We start from the raw sequence: 26,564 nt of genomic DNA on the forward strand, positions 1-26,564 counted from the left end.
AGGGATCAGGAATGAAGCAGAAGAATGACTCATAGAGTTCTGTGCAACCAACAATCTGTTTATCACAAATACATGTTTCTAGAAACTGAACAGACAACTGTACATGTGGACATAGAAATTCAATAGAATATGTAATTGGAAGCAAGAGATGGAGAAGCTGTATGCCCTTGGCCAAAATAACTATGCTACTGATCACAAACTGTTAATATCAAACATTAGAGTAAAGCTGAAGAAGAACACTAAAGAATTCTAGTGCAAAAGTATAACTGAAACAACATCCTTGATTAATCCAAATTCCATATAAAATACAGAACAGCATTACTAAAGTCAACTGATCATGAAACATAAGAACTGTCAACTGAAACCAGAAGTAATAAAAAGACAAAAAGACAATTTCTGTAGTAAAAGGGAAAGAAAAACCTAAATGTGTAATGGAAAAAACATCTAAATTTCTTGAAAACAGGTGAGAAGCAAAAATAAAAGGTGACAGAAGTAGGGACAGAATTCTAAATGGAGCTTTTCAGCAACCATCACATAGAGACAAAGAGTACTATTAAAGAGAACAACAAAATGAGAAAAACAATATGTGTCTTCTAGAAATCAAATTTCTCCCAAGAAATCAAAGGGAAATTTAAACCAACAGAGAAGCATGCTATCTGACCAGAAGAAAATAAGGAAAAGATGGAAACAGTATACCAAAGACTTGTTCTGAAGAGATAAAAGGATGATATCATAAGATGAACAATCTGGAATTCTAGAAAGTAGAGTGAAAGCTGCTGTGATAGCAATGGTAAAAATAAATCACCAGAGATATAAAGGATAATAAAAGAACTATTACAAGTCACAGAGATTGAATCTGTCAAAATCCTAATGAGAATATGCCAACAAATACAGGGAAAAAAACAATGGCCCACACTGGAAAAGTTCAATATGTATTCCAATCCCCAAGAAAGGAGATGCCACAGATTGCTGTAACTAGGACCATTATTCTAATTTCCCATACAAGTGAAGTGATGCTCAAGGTGTTGCAACAAAGGCTTTTACCTTACATGGAGTGAGAAACGTTCAAACTGGATTCTGAAGAGGAAGAGGCACTTGAGATCATATAGCAAGCACCTCCTGGTTCCTGGGGCACACCAAAGGATTTCAGAAGAAGATCAGTCTGGGCTTTATAGACTGGAACAAAGCTATGAGAAACTATGGTTTGTACTGAAAATAATGGGTGTGCCTCAGCACTTGCTTGTCCTGATGCACAGCCTGTATTGTGGACAAGAAATTACTGTTAGGACAGAATAGAGAGAGAGATACAATGCTTCCTATAGGCAAAGGTGTCAGACAAGGATGCATTTTAACCTCTTATCTGTTCAACCTGTACAGAGAACATATCATGGAAAGCCAGACTAGGTTCAGAAAAATAAGTGAAATTTGGTAGAAAAAAAACCAACACTTAAGGTATGCAAACATCATTATTGTACTGGCCAAAAGCAGCAATGGCTTGAAATGAGTTTTGGTGAAAGTAAAAGAGGAAAATGCCAAAACAGGGCTGTAGTTAAACAGTACGACGACAAAACTCATGACTACAGAAGAATTATACCAACTTTGATGCAGACATTGAAGAAACTGAAATTATGAAAGATTTTGTGATTATGGTATCTCCTCTGCCAGGTAGGTAATTTGTGAAGAAATCTAATATTAAAAATATTGTTTGAAATATGGTGCTGGAGGAGAGCTGTGTGGAAACCTTGTACTTCCAGAAAGACTAATAAGTGGGTCCTAGAGCAAAGTAAGCGTGAGATAAAATGGAGCCTGTCGTAAGCTGGGCACATCATGAGAAGGCAAGATGTACGGTAACAGACAATAATGCTGGGAATGGTTAAAGGCATCAGAAAACGAATAAGATCAAGTATGAGGTGGATTAACTAAACACAGACTTGAGTTTACAAAAGCCAAACAGGGCTGTGAAGGAGACTACATTTTGGAGCTCACTCATTCATAGGGTTGCCAAAAGCTGGAGGCAACTTCATGGCACATAATAACAATATACAGTATTAGCTGGTCTGGAATCCATGGAATCTACAAAATGAACTGACATATAATGTTTTTATTTGAAGGATTATACTACCGTTTTTAGGGGGGATCCAAAACATTTTTTTAATTTCTGCAGACAATTGAATTTTATAAGGTACCATAGTTTTCGCTCTATAAGATGCACTTTTTCCTACAAAAAAGTGGGGGGGAGTGTGTGCGTCTTATGGAGTGAACAGCGCTCCCCAGGGCCCAGCGGGGGTGGAGGTGGGGGGAGCCTTGGAAGGGTCCAAGAAGGCCTTCCAGGACCCTTTGGAGGCTTTCCCCACCCCCACGGGACAAATGGGGGTGAAATCATGACCTTCCAGGACCCTTCTGAGGCTTGGAAAGCCTCAGAAGGGTCCTGGAAGCTGACGATTTTGCTCCCACTGGCTCTGTGGGGAGATAGAGGTGCCTCCAAAGAGTCCAAGAGTGCCTTCCAGGACCCTTCAGAGGATCCCCCCACCCCCCCTGCGGGGCCAGCGGGCCAAAATTGCCAGAACATTTTTTCTTATTTTCTTCCCCTAAAAATGAGATCCGTCTTATGGAGAGGTGTGTCTTATGGAGTGAAAAATACGGTAGTTTTCACGTACAGAAGGACATCAAAATTGCATCACTGCAGATTAGTCTATAAAAAACTAAGGGTGCTGTTCGCTAGAAAATGCATCTACACAACACCACTTAAATGAATCAGTGGTGTTCTGGAGAATTCCCATACATTTCAGGTTTGCCTGTCTTGAAGAATATCCCAGTGTATTGTAACCCATACACAAACTACAACTGCTGATTGAAGATGAGTATGCCACATCTTGTGCTTCCTATATATACAGAAACTGTATATAATAAGATTAGGAAACTTCGCTATCACACTATCAACATTTCCCAAACTCCAGTTTCTAATCTGGAAACTACTTAAATAAGAGAAAAAAAATAAACTTTCAATTTAGACAATAAATGTGGTCTCTCCTTTATTCCTGAATGTATCAAACATGTCGTCAAACCTAAACTGGAATATCTTCTAAAACATCTGTCAGGAAAAAACAAATAAATGATAGCCAGACGATAATGTGTGATTGGTTGGCTCTGCATTACAGAAAGATTGTGAGTCTAAAGGTTTTTATTAAAAATGAAAGCTAAAGATTTATATTACAGGTGATAAGGCCAAGAATGCTGTAAAAGAGAAAAAATATGGCAACAGTATGCAGTACATCACTGGCGAGATAATTATTTATATAAAAAGTTGGCATTCTCAGACTTCCAATATATAGCAGATGAAATTCATATATTCAAAGGAGACATAATAATAACCTGTCGGCTGGTGGTGATGGATATGTTTTTAATCCAAATGGCCACAATCTTCAGTCTACCTGTCACAAAGGGACAGGAAAAATTGGAATTTTCCTTTCATAATTCTTAAAGTTGAAAGAGAAAAACCTAGAAGCATGATAAGTGGTTCATTCCAGTGGACAGATGGACAGGTAATACTATAAAAGAGCAGCACACAGTGGCTTTGCTAATGCAGTTTCACCTTTGTTACACTCTCAAAATGTATGACAGAGAAAAAGCATCTCTTAAAAAGAGCACCCATTTTACTTAAAACAAACACTCCTTATTTTAAATTGCTATCTTAAACCAAGATCTAATTAAAATATCTCAATAATGAAAATCAATCTGCACACAAAACCAGAAAATAATTACAGGTGTCAGTGAGTACTAGAGAAAGCTGACTGAAATGATATCTGAAGCTTTCATTTCTAATATGTAGACTGTAAGAGTGACCTGCAATGTTTTAGTTGATACAAACTGACACACTTTATGATGATAATTAATAAATGTATCGGTCCAATCAAATATAAGGAGAGAGGAGTAGATTTAAAACTGTGTGCCTGCAATACACAAGCTCACACACATACACTTACTGAACATCTTCATCCAGGGGAACTAATAATCACTCCTCATTCTTTTCCTCATCGTTATACAAGAAAAACACTGATTGTCGTTGGATCATCATACCTCGGTTTAATAAACTGAAGTTTTTTCCTGTGCACATTCTTCACTTTGGACCTACACCCCCCTAATCTACTATTAAATTAAGACATTTCTGATAACCCATGGTTTCCCATGTTGTCCAACAGAGGAAACTATGGTTGACTTGCTGATTTTAATCATGAATCATGTTACAAGAGAAAAGTCTCATTCATACTGTGGCTTATTAAGATGAGATATGATTATCAGACCAAACTATCATCTACAGAAAGAAAATACAGAAAATTTTCTTCCTTTAAAAAATCAGGCAAACATGGCAAAAATTGTAGACAAAGCTGACATACTAGAACATCTTTTAAAAATATCTTTTTTTCTTCTATTTTTGTTGTTAGAATTTGATTATACATTGAGTAGATTACTGTAACAAAACGTTCCATGGCAAATTAATAATTGCCCATTTTTTTCTTAAAAAGGCTCTTGAGATGCTGTCATTGTTTCAAGCATTCCCAAAGAACATGGCCCTTTTAGATTGTTGCACAGGTTGTATGCCTGCTGGAAAAGCTCATCCTCTATGTCTCACTGAGAACCTTATACTTCCCTGCAAGTGTTACAAACTGGTCTTCCAAAGTTTCTAAATGGAACATTGGTTTGTTTTTTTTAACAGAGCAAGAAGAAAGAAAAATAATTTTAAAAAGAGTTATATATATATGTACATTTTCTTGTTCAGTGTTTGCCTCACAATGCATCCCACATTTAGACAAAATGCCTTCACTTTCTGAACTTTTCCCCGTACTCCTCCTTAATTTTAAAAGAAGGAATTTAGTAATTATGAAAAGTAAAGGACTGGCAACATTAGATATGCAATTTGCAGAAGGAAGAAAAGTGGGGCCCGATTCAAGTCATCCCAGACTAATTTTCAGTATGACTCATTTCTCCTGCTAGAGTTCAGAAGTCATTTGAGGTAACACAGTCACTTGGTCTCCATAAGAAATTTGCTTCTCTTCTCCACCTCCTTCTCCATTTCATTCACAAACAGCTGAGCACAAAATGCAAGTACAGAAAGCCAAACTTTAATTAAGCCAATTTTATTATATATGATCTATCCTTAATTTGCCAGGTCACTTACTGAGTAGATGTAGACACACTTACAAATAAGAACTGCCAAAATCCTGAAATACATGAGTTCAGCTAAACAATGTTTTAAAGAAATGCAGAGAAAATGTCCTTTCTAAAGGGCTTCTGGAACAACAGCCGCACAACTCTTCCACCTCACGATTCAATGGGCCTATACTAGTCATACCTCACTACACCAAGTAACAGGATTTCAGCCAGTGTATGTCACAGTCTTAAGCACTGGCTTAAATGATATATACTGTATACATATAGATAACAAATAATATAAAAACACATCAAAATTAAAAGACCACATTAAGCTTATAAATTGTTATTATTTGCTAGATAATAACAATTTACTAGGTAAAAGCACCATTCAGAGCTTTAACATAGATTAAGCTGATAATATTAATTAGGGGCACCTGCTGGTTTTTGGACTACAAATCCCATCAACAAAAGTTCAAAGATTACCATGGTTGCTGTTTAAACATCTGGAGAGCACCAGACTGCCCACCTCCAGATGTTTAAACAGCAACCATGGTAATCTTTGAACTTTTGTTGATGGGATTTTATCACCCACCTTTTTCTTAGGATTGTGTAAAAGAACAACACATCTTTTCCCCCCTTTGTAAATTACTTACCCCATGATGTTAGTCTTGTTTCAGAAAGTTTTATAAACTAATAATGGCTTAGCTCCACACTTTTTATATCCAACAAAAGAGGTTACTGCATTTTTTTTCCATTTTATCTTTGCCTGTCCCATTATCACCTCCTTCCCTTGTCTTAAAACTGTCAAACTTGGTAATGTAAATCCCTTGGACACGAAAGTCTCTTTAATACATATATTGAAAACAATTAGGAACATTGATTGTTAGTTGATAAATAATGTTAGTTGAAAACAATGGATACATCGTTAGAAGATTTCTATGTGGAGGTGATTGTCACGTTTACAGGGTGGCTGCCTTATATAACAAGACATTTTATGTGTACCATATTGCCATAGTTGTACACAGGGTTAAAGGGAGCGGAGTGCCTTTTTTATCTGTAATTTTAAATTTCTTTATTGTTTTAAGGTACACAAACAGATGATAGTGTTGTACTGCCAATTACAGTAGCATGCAGATTTGCTCCACCTGGAAAAAAACTTGTGGATATCCCTGTGCTTCACCACTGCATCTATATATATACTTTCATCTCCATACCACCATTTGCTGTCATGTGTTGCCATGTATCAGTCCTATAAATTAATAACCTACAAAAGGTTCTGCTATTAGCAACACTGTTTGGATCTTCCAAATGAAAGATCGTGGCTTCCTTGCTTAAATCAAAGCCTCTTAGGTTCAATATTCCTCTTTCTGTACTACCATTCACTTTTCTTAGAACCATCTTTTCTACTGAAACTTCTTTTCTCATGACATGCCCAAAGTATGACAGGCTCATAATTATTTTTCTTCTTAGAGAGAGCTCAAGTTTGATTTAATCTAGAACCGATTTACATGAAAAGTTTGAATTTCTTCTTCAGCATCTCAAGAATAACACAATTTGTGGTGTGGAGGTAGGGGATGGAGAGCAGGTTTTTCCTTCTTTCATAACACCTAAAGACAGGGTCATTCATTCCAGATAAGCGGTAAGAGATTTGAGAAAGAAAGAAAAAAATAAACATTTCTGCATATATACTGAATAGTTAAACCATGGAATTTTCTTCCATCATCAATGTGATTGGTTTAAAAGAGGATCAACATTCATACACACAAGACTATAACACAATGAAGGAACTAGAAAAGATCATGAAGTATAAGGATATGTCACTGGAGATTCAGATACTGTTGCATTTCTCTTCATGTATGGGTGTGAAAGCTGAAAAATTAATAAAGCTGATAGGAAACAAATTGATTCGTTTGAAATATGGCGCTGGAGGAGAGCTTTGTGGATACCCTGGACTGCCAGAAAAATGAATAAGTGGGTACCAGAGCAAATCAAACCTGAACAATCTCTGGAGGCAAAAATGACAAAACTGAGGTTATCATAAATTGGGCGCATCTTGAGAAGACACGATTCTCTGGAAAAGACAATAATGCTGGAAAAGGTGAAGGGAAGCAGGAAAAGAGGAAAATCAAGTACAAGATGGAACAATTCCTAAATTCCACAGGCTTGAGTTTGGAAGTGCTGAGCACGGCTGCTGAGGACAGAGATTTTGGTGACTACTTCTTCATAGGGTCCCCGTAAGTGGGGGGGGGCAACTTGACAGCATCTGACAACAAATAACAAAATTAATGCGTGCCAGACAAGACTACTGATGCTATTAGTTTAAAAATACTACATTTTTCTTTATCAATCTAGATTTTCTCAGAAACTGTAATGAAATATTTTCATATCCCATGAGACTCCTCATCTCCATGGCAAAGCAAGGTAAGGAAGGGTGTGTTCCCCCCCCCCCCCCGCTTTGTCAGGGTCTTCATAATTATAAAAAATGTTTCTGTGCAATAAGCAAACAATTTAAAAAACAAAAAGGCAAAGACAAACAGTGTGTTCCCTTTTGATTAAACAAGTATGAACACACTCAAGACACTGAGCAAGTATGGACAACTGGCTAATAGTTAACAAATATGGAACAAGCCCTCCAATGCTTCTGATGTTCCCATGGAACTAAGCAACAGCCTTCTTCATTTTATAGACTCTCCTTGCGGTAGCCACATGGTTCAACGTGCATCACCTATTTAAACATTGATTTAAAGTACTGTATGCTTAAACAGTTTCAGATATGGTGTGTGGGATTGTTTTTTTTTTAAGTAACCACACTCTGAGACTCAGTCTCGAGAGGAGTGAAGTCCTATTGTCAGCAGTTACCCATGGTCCAAGGAGGAGTGCTGGTACTACAGTGGTGTGTGTGTTTAGTCATTTAGTCGTTTCTGACTCTTTGTGACCCCATGGACCCGAGCATGCCAGGCCCTCCTGTCTTCCACTGCCTCTCGGAGGTGGGTCAAATTCATGTTGGTAGCTTCGATGACACTGTCCAGCTATGTCGTCCTCTGTCATCCCCTTCTCCTCTTTCCTCCACTCTTTCCGAACATCAGGGTCTTTTCCAGGGGGTCTTCTCTTCTCATGAGATGGCCAAAGTATTGGAGCCTCAGCTTCAGGATCTGTCCTTCCAGTGAGCACTCAGGGTTGATTTCCTTTAGAATTGATAGGTTTGTTCTCCTTGCAGTCCAGGGGACTCTCAAGAGCCTCCTCCAGCAACACAATTCAAAAGCATCAAGCTCCTTAAAGAATAGCTTTGTAACTTGGGTTGTTTTTTGTTTGTTTGTTTTTTGTTTTTATCCATCAGTAGTAAAAAGGGAAAGGACCTTTGCACAGTTGTAGCCTTTGCTTTCTGAATGGCCCCCACAGAGGACCCATCTGAACCCAACATTATTACTATTGCTGTATTGCAGCTATGGATCCAGCTATGGATCCCTACTATCAGACATTTGATAGAATGTGATTAACTGATTTTTAAATATAAATCTTACATTATCTCTATGATCAATTCAGGAAAAAGTTGCTGTTCTGTAATATACACTGAGTGGATGAGCAAGCACATAAAGGATGAGGTGTAAAGGCCTTAATGCTATGGAATGTTACCAAAACGTTTCTCTGTGGATACAAAGGATCCTAGAAATGCTTAGCAGTAGCATGAAAGTAATTATACTGGGGACAAATGTGCATGGTGACTTAGTGAGTACATGGGAAACGTGTACTCATGGGAAACGTGTACTCACTAAGTGAGTCTTTATGTGGAAGCTACCCCGTTTCCTGCAAAATAAGACCTAACCTAAAAATAAGCCCTAGTATGATTTTTCAGGATACTCGTAATATAAGCCCTACCCCCCCAATAAGTCCCAGTTAAGTGAGAACCCATCCCTCCACCATGACATGACTGTAAAATAAAACATCCCATGAAAATAAGCCCTAATGCTGGTTTTTTTAAAGCAAAAATTAATACAAGACACTTATTTTCTTAAGGAGAAACACAGTATACTGTTGGAAGCAGTGTCCTCAATCCAAATCATTATGTTCCACAAAGTGTCTCAAAACTCTTTTGCACACAATGCTTGACACCAATTTTACTTAAACTGCTATACATTCTTGCCTGTTTGGTTCATCTTAAATGTGTTTGAGATTGCATACATGGCCTGCCCTATAATGGATCCACTATTTCTGTATAACTTTATACATATAAATTAGACAGACAGACAGACAGACAGACAGGTATTTGATAGAGCCAGGGTGGATATGTATATATACTGTATATATTACCAATGCCCATTTCCTGGTGAATGACTAAGGAGATATATGAGCTACCCTTTCTTTTTAATGGCACATGCAGCCAATATTTTAAAATTAATTCATTCATTAATTCAATTTGTACACTGTCCATCTAGCAAATTGCTACTCTGGGTGGTGCTCAATTAAGAAAACTGTATAAAAATTAAATGTCTGGCAATTCAAGTGTTTGCTAAGAAGTTTTACATAAGTCCTACTAAACATACTAAAGGAAAACAACTAACGTTGAAGTATCATTAGTTACATAAATCCACTGTCAATATGCTTGTATTTTTCGTTTTGCATTTGATCAACTGGGAATCTGTTTTAAAATGTTTTGTATTTGGTCAACACAGAACGAAATGTATGCTGACTCCCAATATGAAATCTTACAAGTGGATGATCACTTTGTCCCACATGCCAATAGAATAATCTTCTACCATAAATATTCTACTGCAAATATATGATGTTGTCCTAATAGTAGCTTCAGCCTTACTGCTTAAAAATATTACAAGAGTTTTGTGTCAAAATTGAACTCAGTAGGTTTGATAAGACTAACCTGGAAGAATCCAATCCACTCAAATCACTTAGAAGACAGCAGCTGATTTTCATTCAAATCTGTGATACACTGGTCAGCAGTTGGGATATAAAGATTCTGAGGAAAACTATGACACTTGACCCTGCACTATTCCTCTCCCTGCATCCATACACTGTATGAAAGTACTGCTTTTATGGTAAATTCAGAAGAAGACAAATAAAATTGGACTAGGATGGAGTCTGCTGAATTTTTGAAAATACCTCTCTCACATAGAAATGTGAAACCTTTATTATCTTCTGTATCATAAAAACTGCAATAAAGCAAGAGTTTTGCCTGTTAAACAAACTGAAGAGCCATAATAATTATGACCTCAGATCATCAAATTTCTTTCTGAATTTTCAATACAGACTAAAACATACTGAGCTCAACTATTTTTCATTTCCATATTTTCCATGTATAAGACGCCCCATTTCTAATCCAAAAATTAAGAAATCTTAACTTAGTTTTGAGTAATTCAGACTCTGGGCTCAGAACGCTCAGACATTATGAATCCCTGTTGCATCTGAGCCTACAGGCTCCATCTCCAACAAGGCGTGTTCAGCATCAGCTGACATCGGTTCCATAAGGCTTGTGATTGGAAGAAACTGAGTCTCCTGAGTGTAGGAAGCTAAGCCTTGTGACTGAAGGAAGCCTGTTTACAGAGGCAAGGTACGGACAGTTTTGTTCTCTCCTCAGCTTCCATGTATAAGACACCCCTAAACTTTTAGTGTAATGGTTTTAGGAAAAAATAGTGTCTTATACACAGAAAAATACGGTAACTCTGCTTTCTCTGCTTAAGACACTACTGTAGAAACCTTCTGAACACATTTCTTAAGCAGGTAAAATAAAACTGGAGCACAATTATCAAATAAGTTCTAAAACATCCAATTGATAACCTGCACATATGTGTTTATGCCCCCATATGTTTGTAACTTATAATCCTGTTACAAAGGGAGGGTGGAAATAAGACCCTTGGTGGCTACAAAGACAAATATGTTTTTCTCGCTCTCACAAGTATGAATGAGGAATTTTTCTCCTCATCCTGTGAGAGAGAGAGGCATTTTCTGTTAGGCAAAGTGTGCACTGTGCACAGATTACTCAAAACTCCAACTGCTGCCTTGTGCAGAGTGTAAAGAACCAGAAACACAGAATGGGTTGTTCGCATCTTTCTTTAAAAATCAGCTAGTTATTCTGTACTTGCTGCGAGTGTGTGTTTGTAAGGGATGTTACATTTACACAGGCTGCCACAGAGTCACTGTATGCAAAACAGCAGAATTTTGACAAGAAAAAGAAGCACTGCTCATCTTGCTCTCATCGTGGAAATGAAGAATCTTGCAAAAAATTTCTTGGTACGGTGTCTTATAAATTTAATACAGACTAAGTAAGACCAAGTTATTTAGGAAGCATTCTTCACATCCCTATTAGGCAATGAGATAAACCACAGTGACCAGAATCTTGTTGGCAGAGCTGCACCATGCAACTTGGGTGTCATCTTCAGGATAGGGATGGATAGCAGAGTCCATTTCCAAATTATTTCCTACATCATTCTGTGGCTCCTGAAGGCTTCCATGGGACAAAGGGGACCCCTAGGAATCCTAGAGGGAGCAACAGGAACATTTTAATACCACTGAAATGGCTATCGTATGGCCATGATTGATATCATCATCTGGGTTGCATGGCATAACTTGCACAACAAGATTCTAACCAATAATTAAAATCAAGGTTGTTCTAAAGAACCACATGCTGGGTAAAACTCCAGTAATGTTCGACTCTTGGTTAACAAAGGGAACGCAAATGCCCTTTAAATAGCATTTATTTCTGCTAAATTAACGCGTTTAAGCATTAGATTACACCAGTTTCACTTAGGCTAAAAAACCTAAAAGATTCTCCAGCTGAAATCAGGCTATATACCTACATCTAGACCAAATGTATTGGTCTGTATTCTTCACATGCATCTAAATCTATATGCAAATCAAACGCTCTCATGCATTCACACATTCCGAAGCACCCAGGACTGAGAACAGCTCACTGTGTCTCTTTGCCCTTCCCCCCCCCCGCAACCGTCCACCTTCTATTTCCCTTTCTTTATTTACACTAGAGGTCCCTAAATAATTCACACTGCCTCCTTTTCAGGCTGAACATTCTTCTGTTGAAGCTTGCAATAAGCAATTGCAGTAACCAGATGGACACATGAATGCAGCAGGTGGGACAGATGGCAGACCGCCCTGTCTGACGCTGGCTGCCTTGGCTTGTGCTGCTTTTTCCTTCCAGGTACATTATCATCAGTGTAGCAGAAAGTGGTATGCAAGAAAGGGGGAAGGGGAGGAGAGAAAAATCTGTGTACAAAAACTACAGGAGTTAGTTAAATAAATGGCCAGCTGCTCACTGGCATTTTCTAACCCAACGTAATTCTTTCTTTCTCCATCTCAAAGAAGTACCCACCCACCTCGTATTATTTTACAAGTATATTGTTCAGAAACATAGGTGCACTACAAGAAACAGATAAATAAGATCTTTGCAAAACAGGAAAATAGAGTGAAACATTTGCAGCTTCTGAATTAAAGCACAAAAATCAATTTATACTGTGGTTTCCAGTTCTGAAATCCATTTCTCCATTTGCAAACCATTATGCATTTAGATCACTTTCAAAACCATTCTAGGTTTCTGCCCAAAGTTATATTGCTTGTTACCTGCGAACTCCCAATCCCTACCGATTTCAGTAAGAGTTTTAGGTGCACTGAATATCACCTAACCTCCAGCTTCAAGGTATATTCAAATATTATTTTGCTACTATGCCAGTTTGAGATCTTAAAATACACTGGAATGAACAGGTACTGGATTTTATTTCTTGACGGAACAGGAAATGAATAATATGGGAACAAGTCCACGCACTGTTGACTGACCATCTAGACAGTTTCCTTTGTCTGTACCTGCTCCTTGTGCATTCCTTTTTCATCACCAATATTTGTCCCCACTTCAGAAATGCGTACACTTCCTGTCCTCCACATGCACTTTCTTCTGTCATTCCACATGCTAGCCACGTCTTTGCATCCACGCCGGCCTGCTTTACTGAGACTGCAAACGAGAAAAGTTCTATCTCTCTCATACATGTCCGCTCAGTCAAAATCTATCGCGCTCAGTGAGATCTAGCAGCAAGATGTGAAGGTTCCCCTTTTGAATAATTATAGCATAGCAACTTCTGTCATCAGTGCTAATCAATGTAGAAAAATAGAGCTTCTTGAAAGTGTTACTAAGCTATGGAACTTAATATATAAAAGATTGTGTATTTTTGTTTTTTTTTTTAATTCCAGTACTAACACCGTAAAAATTGATCAAATAAGCATTGAGACTGTTCTAAAATGGCAAAAGGATAGGGAGAAAATGCAAATTCACTGTATCTTTTAAAAGGGAGGGTCATTGTGAGGTTGGGGAGGGAAAAGAAGTAGAATCTCTGAAATCCCATTTAAAAAAATTCTTGGTGTATTTCTGACCTGGCACAAACATAGTTCTATTTAAAATCTCGCGAGACAGTCTGCTCTCATAGGATTTCCAGACTGATTTTGAGGCCAGAGAGGTTAAGCAGTTCGGATAAGCTTCAGATAAGCATGCAAACTTTTATACGCTTAGGAGCAATGCTTAAGGCTCTGAACCTTTAAAGGCTGCCTGTCATTAATGCTAAAGTAAGCACTGGAACTACAAAAGGAATTCAACAATTATTTTCTCAGCTTTGTATGGAGTAGTCTGTGATAGTAATAGGAATAGAGAGAAGGGGACTGTCAGAAACAAAATCCACAGGGATGGTAAAATAGGTTTATTAAATTAACCAGAATTCCAATGTGATATGCAATCTTATAAGGTGCACATAATTCTTCACAAAACTGGATGTTAAGCATGCATGCACATACACAGAGAGTAAAAAAAAAACTAGGTTATCTTACAAAGCCTACAGGGACATGCTTTGTCTATACTTTACTTCACTCCTGAAGTTGTAATGTGGGATAGTTTGCAAATAATTAGGTTAGAATTGTTATATGAAAGACAGTAGGATCCAACCACAGCTGGAAATCTGCCATCAGAGTCCTACCATGCCTGGTTATTATTCAGACTAGCATCTTGCCACTTGGAAGGAGGTCAGCCCTTACCGATGACTCATACCTCCTAAAAGGCCTGGTATGTGTTCTACAGGAGAAACAGATACTATTTATACATCCAAAAAAGTCTCAGGCTGCTTTCATGCTGGAATAAATGGAATTTAGCTCCATGTTTTCACTCAACTCTAGCAATGTGTATGTATTCATGGTGACCACAATGAAGGAGCAATTCAGTCTATGAAGTATATACAGTAATCTCCTTCTGCTGATCTGAATGTAGAAACAATCAGAGATGTGGGAACCCTGTCAACACTATGCCAAAAATGGAGGGGCGAAGAGATGAGCACATTATAATATAGGAAGGATAATGATTTAAAAATGTACAGTTCAGAAGTAGTATTATTAATATTATTGATATTTTCTCAGTCTGACAAATCATTTGTGTGTATTCTTTTCAAATGGCTGGTTTTTAAAGATATATTTGAAAAATATGGGCTAGTATCTTGTTGCCCAAATAAAAACATAAAAAAGAAATTGGGTATTCCCCATAGTATTACCATTGTGTAACCAGTTGTATAACCAGTGAGCAACCAGTTGAGAACAGGAACACTGCCAGAAATGGGGGGGGCGGGGGCAAGATGCATATGCAATTTCCCTTCTGCGCCATGTTTAGGCAATAAGATTCTAGCTATATTTTTACATAATAATTATTTTTTAATCAGAAGGAAAACACAAATAACTTCCATATTTGTGTGAATTTATTTAAGGAATTTATGTGATACCCTTCAATAACATTCTAAACACGCAGAACAAAAGTTTCAGATATACATATATGGCAATTTTCACTTCCTTAATATTGTGCAGAATTGAAATACAATTATTATGCATTCATAGAATTATTTGTCGTGTTTCCTGGACACATTTTTTCGCATTAGGAGAATGATAGTCCTGAATCTCTATTATATCATGAAAAGTATTCATTTTCTGCTTCAAAATTATACATATATTGAGCAACAATGTTATCTTTAAGTTAACAGAACAAGTCCTGAAAACACGGGATTGATTTTAAAGGATAACACCTGATGGCCCATTCGCATTTATAATGTTCAATCTTATACTCTCCTGAAAAGTAACATTCCTTGAATTCACTGAGAATTTTCTACTAGTGAATTAGGATTGGGGCCTTAATTGTATATATGGGTCCTTAAGTGTACATCATAAATTATTATAGATTCAAAAAAATACCCCTAATTATTCATTATTCTTATTATTCGTACTTGCGCGCGCGCACAGAAAAAAATAGGGCAAAATAGTATTTGAAGAATAATTCCTAAATATCAGTATCTTTTCTGATACTGATATTTTCCTAAGATGAAGATGTTTCTGCTGAGTGTGAAAAGTGCTCTACTCTTAAATTAACTACATTGACTCTAGATACCATAATTCACCGCAGTGCACAGCTGCCGCAATTGGGGTCAGAATTTCAAAGGCGCTGAAACTCAGCATCCCCTACTTTTCTCAGTGGGAGCTGCAGGGTGCACAGCAATTTTGAAAACCTAGCTGCTTTGTTACCAAGCACCTACAGAAGATAGCTGAGCATTTTCCAAAATCTTTTCACGTATTCGGGTGCTCAAGTGAAGAGGGAGGAGCATTTGTGGTTGACAAGGAAACAAATCCAGCTATCCTTGGGCTGAGAGAAAATTATATAGAATATTTGTTAAGGTAAAACACTCTTTGCACCTTAAATGAACACTACTGTAACAGTCTAAAATTGCTCAGGTCCGACAAAATGTCCATTAAATACAGGGGAGTATGAAAAAAACATTCAGAAATTGTCACACCAATAATTTAGATAAATATGTGCACAATTTTAATACCCCTTATTTATTTCTCTTGCAACCAAATGTAAGTGAATTAGGGGAGTGTGGAAGTTAGCAACCTTCAACACAGATGTATATCCATTAAAACGCATTTTAATTCTTTTCCCATTCTGTTCTATCTTTCATATGATGCTTCTAAAGACAAACATTTGTGCGTGAAGCATAAAGATGTAAATAAAATCCTAAGCATCAAATTTTTTAGAAAAATCATTAATAATACCTTGCATCTCAATTTTACTTGTTCCCTAGTGCCATATTTATTTGCTGAACCTTGACTTTGGTACTTTTTAACCTTATTTTAATATTTCAATGCCACAGGAACTAAACAGAACCTGGCTACACCCTATTCAAAGCAGTGTATTAATTTTCAGGTCCTTCCCTCAACTTTTTCTTTCAATCTCATGGGTCACAATAGCTTGTCCCTAAAAATAATAACATATCTGTTTCCCATCTTACCTTTAACATCTGGGAGAACAGAATTATGTATTTTTTTTCTTTTAAATAAAACACTATGCTATCTCAAAAATTAAAAAAAAAACATCTTCTGAACAGAGTCATATTATCTACAAAATAATGAAATCAGCAACAACAACGAATAGGAATAACTAGTTTTTTCTTAAAATATCACAAATAGACCCTGGGATGTTCATAACACAAAATTCAAAAGAGACCTGTACCCCATATACAATATGTCCAAAGTATATGCCACCCAAAGGGGGAAAACAGACAAAGGCAGAGAATCAGGGTATTTAAAAGGCTACTTACCTCTCTGCAGCAGTTGAGTAACAGCATTTACACAGCTCATTGGACAGTGTTTAGTAAATAGGGTGTGTATGATGAGTGCATGTTTCTATTTGACTGTCTGTCTAAAGGAAAGGCAGGGCTTATGTTTTTAGTGCACACTTCGGTTCAGTGTTAATCCTGTTTTATGTTGTTCACACCTGCTGCTGACTAGCAACCTGCTGATGGTTTACCGTTTGTGCTGTCTTACGTGAATCTCTACTAACCCCACCTTGACCAGCAACAAAAGCCATTCTGCTGAACCCAAAACAAAAGCTGATTCTAGGGTGTGTGGTCTACAGATGTAAGCTTCACATTCAGTTACTTCTCCAAAATGTACAGAGCTCTACACAAGTTTTCAATACACTGAAATTATTTTAAAACCTGAAATCTTAAAACCTGTTAATCTTATCAATTTTTTCAAAAACACATTTAGTACAAATTCTGTGTCGCTTAAGAAAAAAACACTTTAGTGGAAGTATCAACTCTATCACATGAAGGTAGATACTTCCTGATAGGAACTATGTATCTGTCAGACAAGTATTTAGTAATTTGCCTTATTTTTGATGAATCTTTGTAAGGGAATTTACATACAACTCAACTGACAAGGTTCAGATTTTGCCTGCAGTGGTTTGAATAAAACAATGAGGAATGGAAATGGAAGCACAAACTGCGCACACGCACACACACTCACATACATACACACATGTTCATAAATACACTAATGGGACATAAAAATAAAAATCGCTTTCAATGCCAATTAGAATACTAAGATCTAAAAATAGTAATATGCAACTTTATTGACAACTAGCTCTGTAAATTTCCAAGCCTATATCGGGGATGGAAAGTTTTTCTACCTCTGATCTATTAAATGGCAAACAAATCTACATGCTGAAGTTCAGAGATGGAGAATAGGAAAAAAGTAACTGTCAGTTCTCAATGACAGTCTCAATAGCAGTTCATTAAACTTCACCTTTTTAAACTAACTTTCCTACCTCTGTGAAAATTTTATAATGCTTCGTAGATTAAAGTTTTAACAAACCAATTCCATGGTCAGAAATAATAATGACCAGGACTTCCATTTGCAATTACATGCAATAAGTGCAAAAAGGTTGCAAGCTTCAAGTAAATTCAATACCACTACAAAACACATACTCATGGTACTATAATGATTCCAGCTTATCCACACACTCTTGTCTGCTGTAGTCTTGATAACTGCCCGTTCTCTGTGGCCTTAATAAATGTCATGCAAATGCTTTGGTCCTATCCTAAGGCTTGCAACACTGGTAAATAAATACAAAGGAAAGGTAAGTTGGTTGTATGGCAGAACAATTATTCTATTATAGTACTGGTCCAGTGCTGATCAAGTGACAACATAGTACCCCAGGAGTGGGAAGACTTCAAGCTTGCAAGATCTACACCATATATTTAAAAATATTTACTCTGAACAGCACCAGCTGGAGCCTAGGTTCAAAATAATGGCACAGGCAAAGCAATATTCATGACAAATTAGGAAACAGCATGCCTTTAAATATATGCTCAGCCCAGAAATGTGTGTTCAGTATCGAAGCTTACAAGTTCTTTAATGGAAAAATTCAGTCCAGCTTGCCCTTAAACATTTTTTGCAATCAGTGTTTTTATAACACAGTCACAGTTGTCATGCTATAAATTTGGGGATCACAGTTCCTTGCTGATCTACTACAAATCACCGGAATGTTCCAGCAGATGCTAGATCTTCAGCCCTTCCCCCAATTCATGATCTTTCTCAGCCCACTCTGGCAAAGACCAATGTTGAACGTAGTAACTTCCACTTGCAAAATATGTGGTTTACCATTGCGGTACAGCTCACCCCCATACTGCTGTTGCAGCTCTGTGGCAGATTAGACAGACCTCAATAATAATAATAATAATAATAATAATAATAATAATAATAATAATAATAATAATAATAATAATAATAATAATAATCCCTTTTTGGTATATAAAATAAGATTTCTGGATTCACAGGGAGCGTGAAAAAAATACTTTCGTTCAAGGTCAGGGCTTCACCTCCTAACAACTGACCCAAGAAAAACAGCTACTTGTTCCATAACGTCAACCACCTCCTCTGATAACATAAAAGGACCTTGTCCAGCTCAGATTTTCCCTCCAGCTTTATTACTATTGAGGTGACATACTTTTTGCCTGATGAAGCGGACAGTGGAAGTGGGAGTAAGGGTTTCCAAAGCACCCTGCTCACATGGACAACGTATTTCGAGATAAGGGGTTCCGTTATACCAACCATACAACACAGCACCAGGCATGACATTACATCTGGCCAGAGAAAAAGCCCTGTGGTTTTGTGGAATTTAAGCAGCATGGGGAAAGCAGCTGGTTGTCCTATTTTAAAGGGGACAATGGGGAACCAGACCTATCAGCTGCGCTCCATAATTCATAAAATTCAATGTCCATAATACGTCTCGTAACTGTTTGGAATGCTAGCTCTAGACTTAGTGAACCTAAAGAGCCCATGTCTAGGCCAATTACTTTCAGTTTTTCAGTTTACTCTTTAGAGTAACTAGCCTATCACCTGTTAAGTCTTTTTTTTTTTTGCAACAAAATCTGCCAATTTCATCTCACTTACTTCCACATGGTCCTGTTTTCCAGAGCTGCATGACCACTGACTTCACAACTGACTGCTGGGTCCCCAAAGGGCACTGCATATTGAAGCGATCCTATAATCGGGGGGGGGGAGATGACCGCATGCCATCCATCATCTCTGATACAATTCCACTACTCTAAATCTGCAAAGAGGGCAGAAGAGAATATGCACAGCTTTTTCCTAGTCACACTGCAGCAAGAGGATGAACCACGGAACCATATGCCAATTCATAACCTTTTGTCCCTTATCTGCAGCCAACTGAAAGAAGCCAATCTTTTAAAATGACATTAATGAACTTTCCATCATCCTGTACATAGCTCAAAAAACAAAAACAAAAGATTTTCCAGAAGCCCAAATAGGTCTGCCCCGCACACACACACACACACAAACACAAATCTCTCTTATGACTAGTGCTTAAAAGGCAGACATGCAACCACAAACTGAATTCACAATCAGTTGCAATATTCAATTCTGTAAAATACTGTATTCAGAATCCAGGAAAAAAAAATCTCTGGATCAATTAAAAAGCCAAAAGTTTAGCATTTCAGAACCAATGCTTTGTAATATAACATCATGGGGAAAGAGTTATCGTTACATATTTATCCGTCAGCAGCATTAATTCATCAATAATTTGGCATCTGTTTTATTTGATAGAATATTGTTGATTCCATGGCTATATGATTCCCAAGGCTGAAAAAAATATATAGTGCTGCTTCTCACTGCCTTCAAGCTGTGTTTTCAAATATGCCTCCTTTAGGAGGAGTTAGAACTACTTTGTTCCGATTGCCGTGTTTTCTCCAGGCAGGATATTTTATTTCAGTTTGAATCTTTAAACCATTACATTTTCAGTGATGCATTTTTATATTTACAGTTGACATCTTCATAGTAGAATGAAACCTCTAAGCAACAGCTATAAAAGCATGAAGTTTGCCTCAAGTTAGTACTTAAATTATTTTACACCCAAATGGAGCCAAGTTGTTTTTAACTAAAATTTGATAAACCTTAAACTGAAGACCTTTTCTTTAAATGGCACTCTTGAATTGTGAAAATAAACTTACCAATGGAATATATATTTATATATTCAAAAAAGACTAGTGAAATCAGAACAGTTTATCAGCTTGTCAACACTGCGCTTCTAAAGTCCCTGTCTCAGTAAAAGGTACAGAACAGGGATGCCTTGATTAATCAAATGCTATTGATGTAAATTGTTAACAGTGATCTTGCTGTGGGTAATCAATAAAAATACCAAATAAATCTATTGTGGCTTGCACTACAATTTGTCAACCTGAATACACCCAAGTTATCTGCATACTTTAAGAGAAGTGGAACAATGTTAAACACTAGTATGAGAATGCTGTCAAAAATATTCACCAAACCAGAAGCTTAAATGGTAAGTCTTCAATTAACTTTACAAATAGTGACTCAAACTATTAAACAACCTGTGCTGCATTTTGGATGGCAACACTTTATACATATTAAAACTTTTTAATTTCGCACGCAATATTATTTTTGTTTTAATATGGTGTCTATTTAAATCTTATAATTTTCGTACAATAAAATAGGCAAAACGAAAGAACAATTTTCTTTAAGAAGTTACAAAATGGTAACAGCAAAATTACAGGAGCTTTAATTTTAACTTATACTGATAACAACTGAATCTGAGCCTCACTTATCACACACACACAAAGCTGGATATATTGGATTATGAAGTGAATGCTCCCTACTAAGATTAGGACATACATTTAATAGAATGGAAGAGGATAAAGATGCTGAAATTTTCTGAAGAACGCTTGAAATAGATATATTCCACTTATCAAAAGAGCTGTTATTGTTGCCAAGGGCTCCTTTCTCGATATATTCACCTGCACTTTATTCAAGGTAATAAGTCCTCCCCTTTATTACTGCATACCCACAAGCACCCTACTATTCAATTTAAATGGAAAAAAGGCATGACATGTCTAAAACATTTACTTTTGCTAATGTAAAAGTGTTGGCATTTTTCTCCACTCCTGATAAGCTGGTGCCAGTGGAAGTGATTATTCTTTTCTTATTCAAAGCATATCAGCAGTTGAAAGCATTCTCAATCTTATCAGGTGTATGAACAGCGCAGTTACTGAAAACAGTTTGTCCTGCTTCTCTCTCTTTCTGCCAGGCTATCAGATAAACCCAACTAACTAACTGTATTTACACACAATCAAATAGAAGCTGTATCTTCGAAGAAATGCTGACGTATTTCAACATGCCACAGGTTTGCTGCTCAATATTAGAGTCACATAACTACCAGCAGTGTATAACCTGAAAGTACAACTAGGAAACCTCTACAAAAGCATAACTCCAACATGCATGGGGGAAAGTGGGTCACAGGGACCTTAGAAATTAACAGTTCTAATGTTACTTCCCCATACTGTTAACATTCCAACACTTTTCTGATTTCAAAGGCATGCCGTCTTTCTTTGACATCAAAGATGCACATGTCTATCTGCACTGCATTTTATTATGGTCTTAGCTTATTAACCTCTACAAATTGTTTTTTCTGCATTTGTTGATTGGTAACCACAGAAAATAACCACTTGCACATTCAACAATACATTTGACAAAACATTATACAATCCTAGCTCCAGAGATGGCAAAAGCTTGGGTATGTGAATGCTCCCCAACCCCCACCCATTGACTTCTTTTGCTGAGCACCTCTGACCAAAGGAAAAAAAAAAAAGGCAGGCACATGCCACCACCTGAGCCCATCCTGTTCTTCTGCTTGAGTTCAAGGAGCAAAATGAACTCTCCTATAGATTTGCAGGAGAACAATGAGATGAATTAAGCCATGTGTGCTGTGCTTTGTAATGCAACCGATTGTTACCTTTCTCTCTGAGAAACCAAGGTCCTCATGATTAATGGGACAGGTGTCACTCATGCTAATGTAAACTTCTGGTAAGCGATGTACAGCTCTTGTTAATATGACCTTACTCTTGTACAAAACCAATTCCTAATGTGACTACAATATAGTGCCCAATAGGTTTCCTCTCTATACTAGAAGTCTCATGTCCCAACGCCACTGCTTCAAGAAAAATACAATCTGAAAGAAATGGTGTTTCACTGCATATCACAGCATATGCTAATTCTTTCCAGGTAGAAGGCTATGAAAAACACTGACAAAAATAAATATTTAATAGAAAAAATATTTAATTAACTAGCTAGGCTGGACAATATCTGCTGCATGAAATCTGCATAGCGTTTGTCATCAGTCATAACATTTATCTGCATGTTGATATTGCCACCATTCAGAATCAACTGTAATTACGGATTTTCCATTTTTTCAAAAGTCATCTCCCTTATATTGTTTTATTTCCCCCCTACCTTTACTTAACTTGAAATAAACATAGCAAATTATTTATTTGTTGGTTCACTAACCTACATGGACCAGGCTTGCCAAAATGAATTCCTCTGGTGTATATTTCAGCCATAATACCCTTTTCATCTGACATCACCTGGGGAATATTTAAGACAAAAAAGAACCTTTAACTTTAGAATCAAACTAAAACCTGCAGCAAATCCCAAGAAAATACAAAAGGCAAAAATGTCTTGGGAGCAAAGATAAAAAGGAAATTGCATACAGAGATACGTAGGTCAGTCCTTGTTCTGTGACACCATATCCATAAATGGAACATTACATAGCAGCGTGAATGCACTGAAAAATCATGCTACATTAAAATATTCACATTTTACTTAGCATTCTATGTACAGTACAAAAATGATTAAAAACACTGTAGATACTAGATGTGAGTAGGTATTTTCTTCAATATTATTTCTATCAACAAGGTACGAGGAGAAAAGGGAACAGGATCTCAGGGAATATAAACAAACATTACAAAATAAGCCATATTGTCACCTCTTTCTCCAGCCATATTACGTCTTTATAAGCTTTCATCTATGAGAAGGCATTTAAGTATTGCTCAGGGGCCAGTCAATTTCATTTCATGTGACTTGTCACCCCTATATTTGTTACAGATTGCACATTTGTTTGCTTTTAAGGAGATAAAGTTTGAATTGGGATTGTCTTATTTCTGGATGACCTTTTTCTTATGGGGGCTGAAAACAAGCATCCACATATTGGCAACATATTCTCATTCTAACTAGTCACAGCCATCAATCTCTGATCACACCTATTAAAATCTCTTTGTAGCCCGTGCAACATCTTGCGACAGCTTGGCCAGTTGTTTAAGGAAAGGGCGTGTGATGGAGCAAAGCTAAATCGACACATCTGCGATACTTCTGATGCCCCTCAGCATGGCTAATATTAATTTGTTTTCTTTGGCTAGGTAAGTGCTGCCAAAACACATTACATATGGTATGTAGTTCCAATCAAAGTGCTGAAAAAGATGTGCACTTTTGTCTCACTCAAAGCAACATGAAAAGACACAGAGGAATAAGTGAGACAGCAGCCTCCAGACGAATAATGCTGAGAAAGGTCTGAATAGATTTTGGTTTACCAATATCTCCCACTGTGATTCACGTGGAAACTTCCATTTGTTTCAGTGGTGTGGATCCGTAGATTCCACTACAGAAGGAAATTCCACTTGTGTGGAATGTTGCAGATTCTTGTATACTATTTCTGCCCCTCCCCTCCAAATTCTACCTCTAAAGGTTGATGGACTGCTGCGTAGACTCCGGACAGAGGGATAAATTAAAAAATAGCTCTATTCTCCTATACAGTCGCAAGAGCTTTTATACATGAAGTTATCTGGAGTCACATTTATAGGATCCGAGTCCAAGTATGCATATTTATGAATAGATGGACCATCATTTCCAGTTAGTCATATTATAGACTCCAGATTAAAAATAAGGAAAAGATCCCTTTTGTCATTTTTAATGGAAAAAAATTCTAAGACTAGTCTGATGTTTAAATACACTGACATCAGATTTTCAAATGCCTATAGAAAGATATGCAGTTCTATAATAAAATAATAAATGTATTGATTGAGATTGGGGGGAGAAAATTGGGGGGAGAAAACGTGTTTGTAGCAACTAAAATTCTAAACCACTGCAGAACAATGACCACCTTTCCAGTAAGTGTGTGCATGTATGCCGTGTGCATGTATGTACTGCTTCGACTGAAGAGCACATCTTGATAAGAAGTGTACATGCTATTCATTTAGCAGAATCATTATTTCCCCCATTTTTCAAGGCATGGTTTTCAATACAGCTCTTGACAAAAAGGAAAGGTAGAAGGAGGGGGGGCTAGCAAAGTATCTTATGACCCAAAATATTAACATATAGGAGAAAATTCTAAACATGCATGTGCACACAAACCCTTTATCATTTTAATGTTAGAACTAAGTCTTAGGGACAAGAGTCTTGAAAAAGAAAACACAAATTAAAGACAAAACTTTTATTCCACTAAACCGGGCAAACAATTAAAAAAAACATTAATTTAGACAGAGGAACCTAAATCTAGCACTAGCCTATTCTGCCTATAAATGAGAAGTCTTTTAAAACTGGAAAGCAAAGAATACATAATAACTGAATTGGGTTCTATATGCTATGTGAGCAAATAAGGCTATGTTGCCATCTTAAGTCCTGTTGTTCACTAGCATGTCCCGTTGATGGAGCTTAATTACATACATTTTGGAAATGGGGAATTGCAGCCTTTTAGGAGGATTTAGACTTGAAGCATTCCTTATTATGTAAAAATGGAACAAATTATTTCATAAGGTGAAATAATTATAAATAGATTAAATAATTATCACCTGAATTACATTACACAATTTGGACTAATTGGAGCAAAATTGGAGAAAAGGTTTTCGTTAACATTCTCTCTATGCATCTGAACTCAGCATAAAATAGATCAAAGGAAATAGGAAGGTGTTTGTATCCTATATATAGAACAACAATATGTTTACATTAACACATTTTTAATTTTCCCTTTCAAGCTTAATACTTCTAATATAAAATTGAGCATATGTCAGAAAAGTTACGCCTTCCATTATCCTTTCAGAATATTTAAAAATTTAAAAACCTAGTTGTTCTAACTGATGAATGGAGAAGTTCGGAAAAGTTTTAGTACAGTGTCTACTAATGCACAAAAATATGAATACGAAAATGACGGCTTCTGGGCTACATATAACTGTAAAATATATAATCCAGGGCTTCATATACAGAGCATGTACCCATATGCTATACAACAAGTATCAGCTAAGATTAAAACACTGGATTGCTTTAATATCAATGGAAGTAAAAGCTGATATGCCTCAGTCAGGTAAAATTGTATGCTATGGGGGGGAGAGAGAGAAGGGGAAAACCCATCTCAAAACATTTAAAATGGGATTCCAGTCTACAGGAAGCTGCTGGTTGTCATTCCAGCACTATCAAACATATACACATGAGTATGATTGGAGACAGAGAAGCTAAATATTTCACTGTCAGAGCATGTCGAGGAGTGCAATTCATTTCTCTCTCATGTGCTTTAGGACAATGACAATTTAATACAAGGCCAGTGGATGTAAAAGAGATAAAAACCAAGCCATCCCAGGATAATCACAGAGTTCCTCCTGAGAGCTGCTTGGGCTGGAAAGGCTCTTGGTACAGATCATCATTTTATTGTTTCTGTCCCCCAATGCATGTGCTATGAAGCAGAATCCATAGCATGCATAATAAAATTGTTTCTTTAAATTTGAACAGGGACCCAATTCACCCTAGATTTGTTACCTCCAACATTTGTAATGACTGGTAACAGCCTCACAAGAATATACATAAAGGGGCTGGTTTAAAAAGTATCAATAAATAATGTATATATTTTTCATTTCTATTTTGTTTTTACACAGTGAGACCAAAGCCAAAGGTTACTGTTCATCAGAAATGTTCAATACCAGGAAGTTTGCCAGGCTGTTTAATCATACTCTTAATAAAAACAATGCAGGGTAAATTAGAGCCTAGCATCGTATTATTACAGTCTAAGGTACTATATACTATATTAGGTATATCAGGTTTGAAAAGAGGAAAGGGGTTCAAGAATTGTTACAAAACTTTCACAGTCAAGATATCTCTTTTGCTTGATGTATACTGTCATGCAATTTTAAAAATTAATTGCAGTGGGGTTGGCAAAGAAGACACTTCAGAAGTCCAGAAGTAGTATT

The 26,564-nt window shown here is 36.8% G+C and overlaps 1 protein-coding gene across 11 annotated transcripts in view; it reads right to left on the reverse strand.

Annotated features, from left to right (window-relative positions):
• Positions 1-26,564, reverse strand: part of ESRRG (estrogen related receptor gamma) — a 611,234-nt gene that overhangs the window by 220,378 nt on the left and 364,292 nt on the right. For 5 of the 11 annotated variants that reach the window (XM_072990302.2, XM_078382959.1, XM_072990306.2 and 2 more), the window contains one exon: positions 22,843-22,919. The exons of 4 other annotated variants lie outside the window; for them this stretch is intronic. In XM_072990302.2, the coding sequence (XP_072846403.1) occupies positions 22,843-22,916 (74 nt within the window). In that variant the 5' untranslated portion in view covers positions 22,917-22,919. The remainder of the gene's footprint in view (positions 1-22,842; positions 22,920-26,564) is intronic. 2 more of the 11 variants (XM_078382961.1, XM_078382960.1) reach the window with 1 other exon arrangement.

Source organism: Pogona vitticeps, chromosome 1, assembly GCF_051106095.1.
Source record: "Pogona vitticeps strain Pit_001003342236 chromosome 1, PviZW2.1, whole genome shotgun sequence".
NCBI classification, from domain to species: Eukaryota; Metazoa; Chordata; class Lepidosauria; order Squamata; family Agamidae; genus Pogona; species Pogona vitticeps.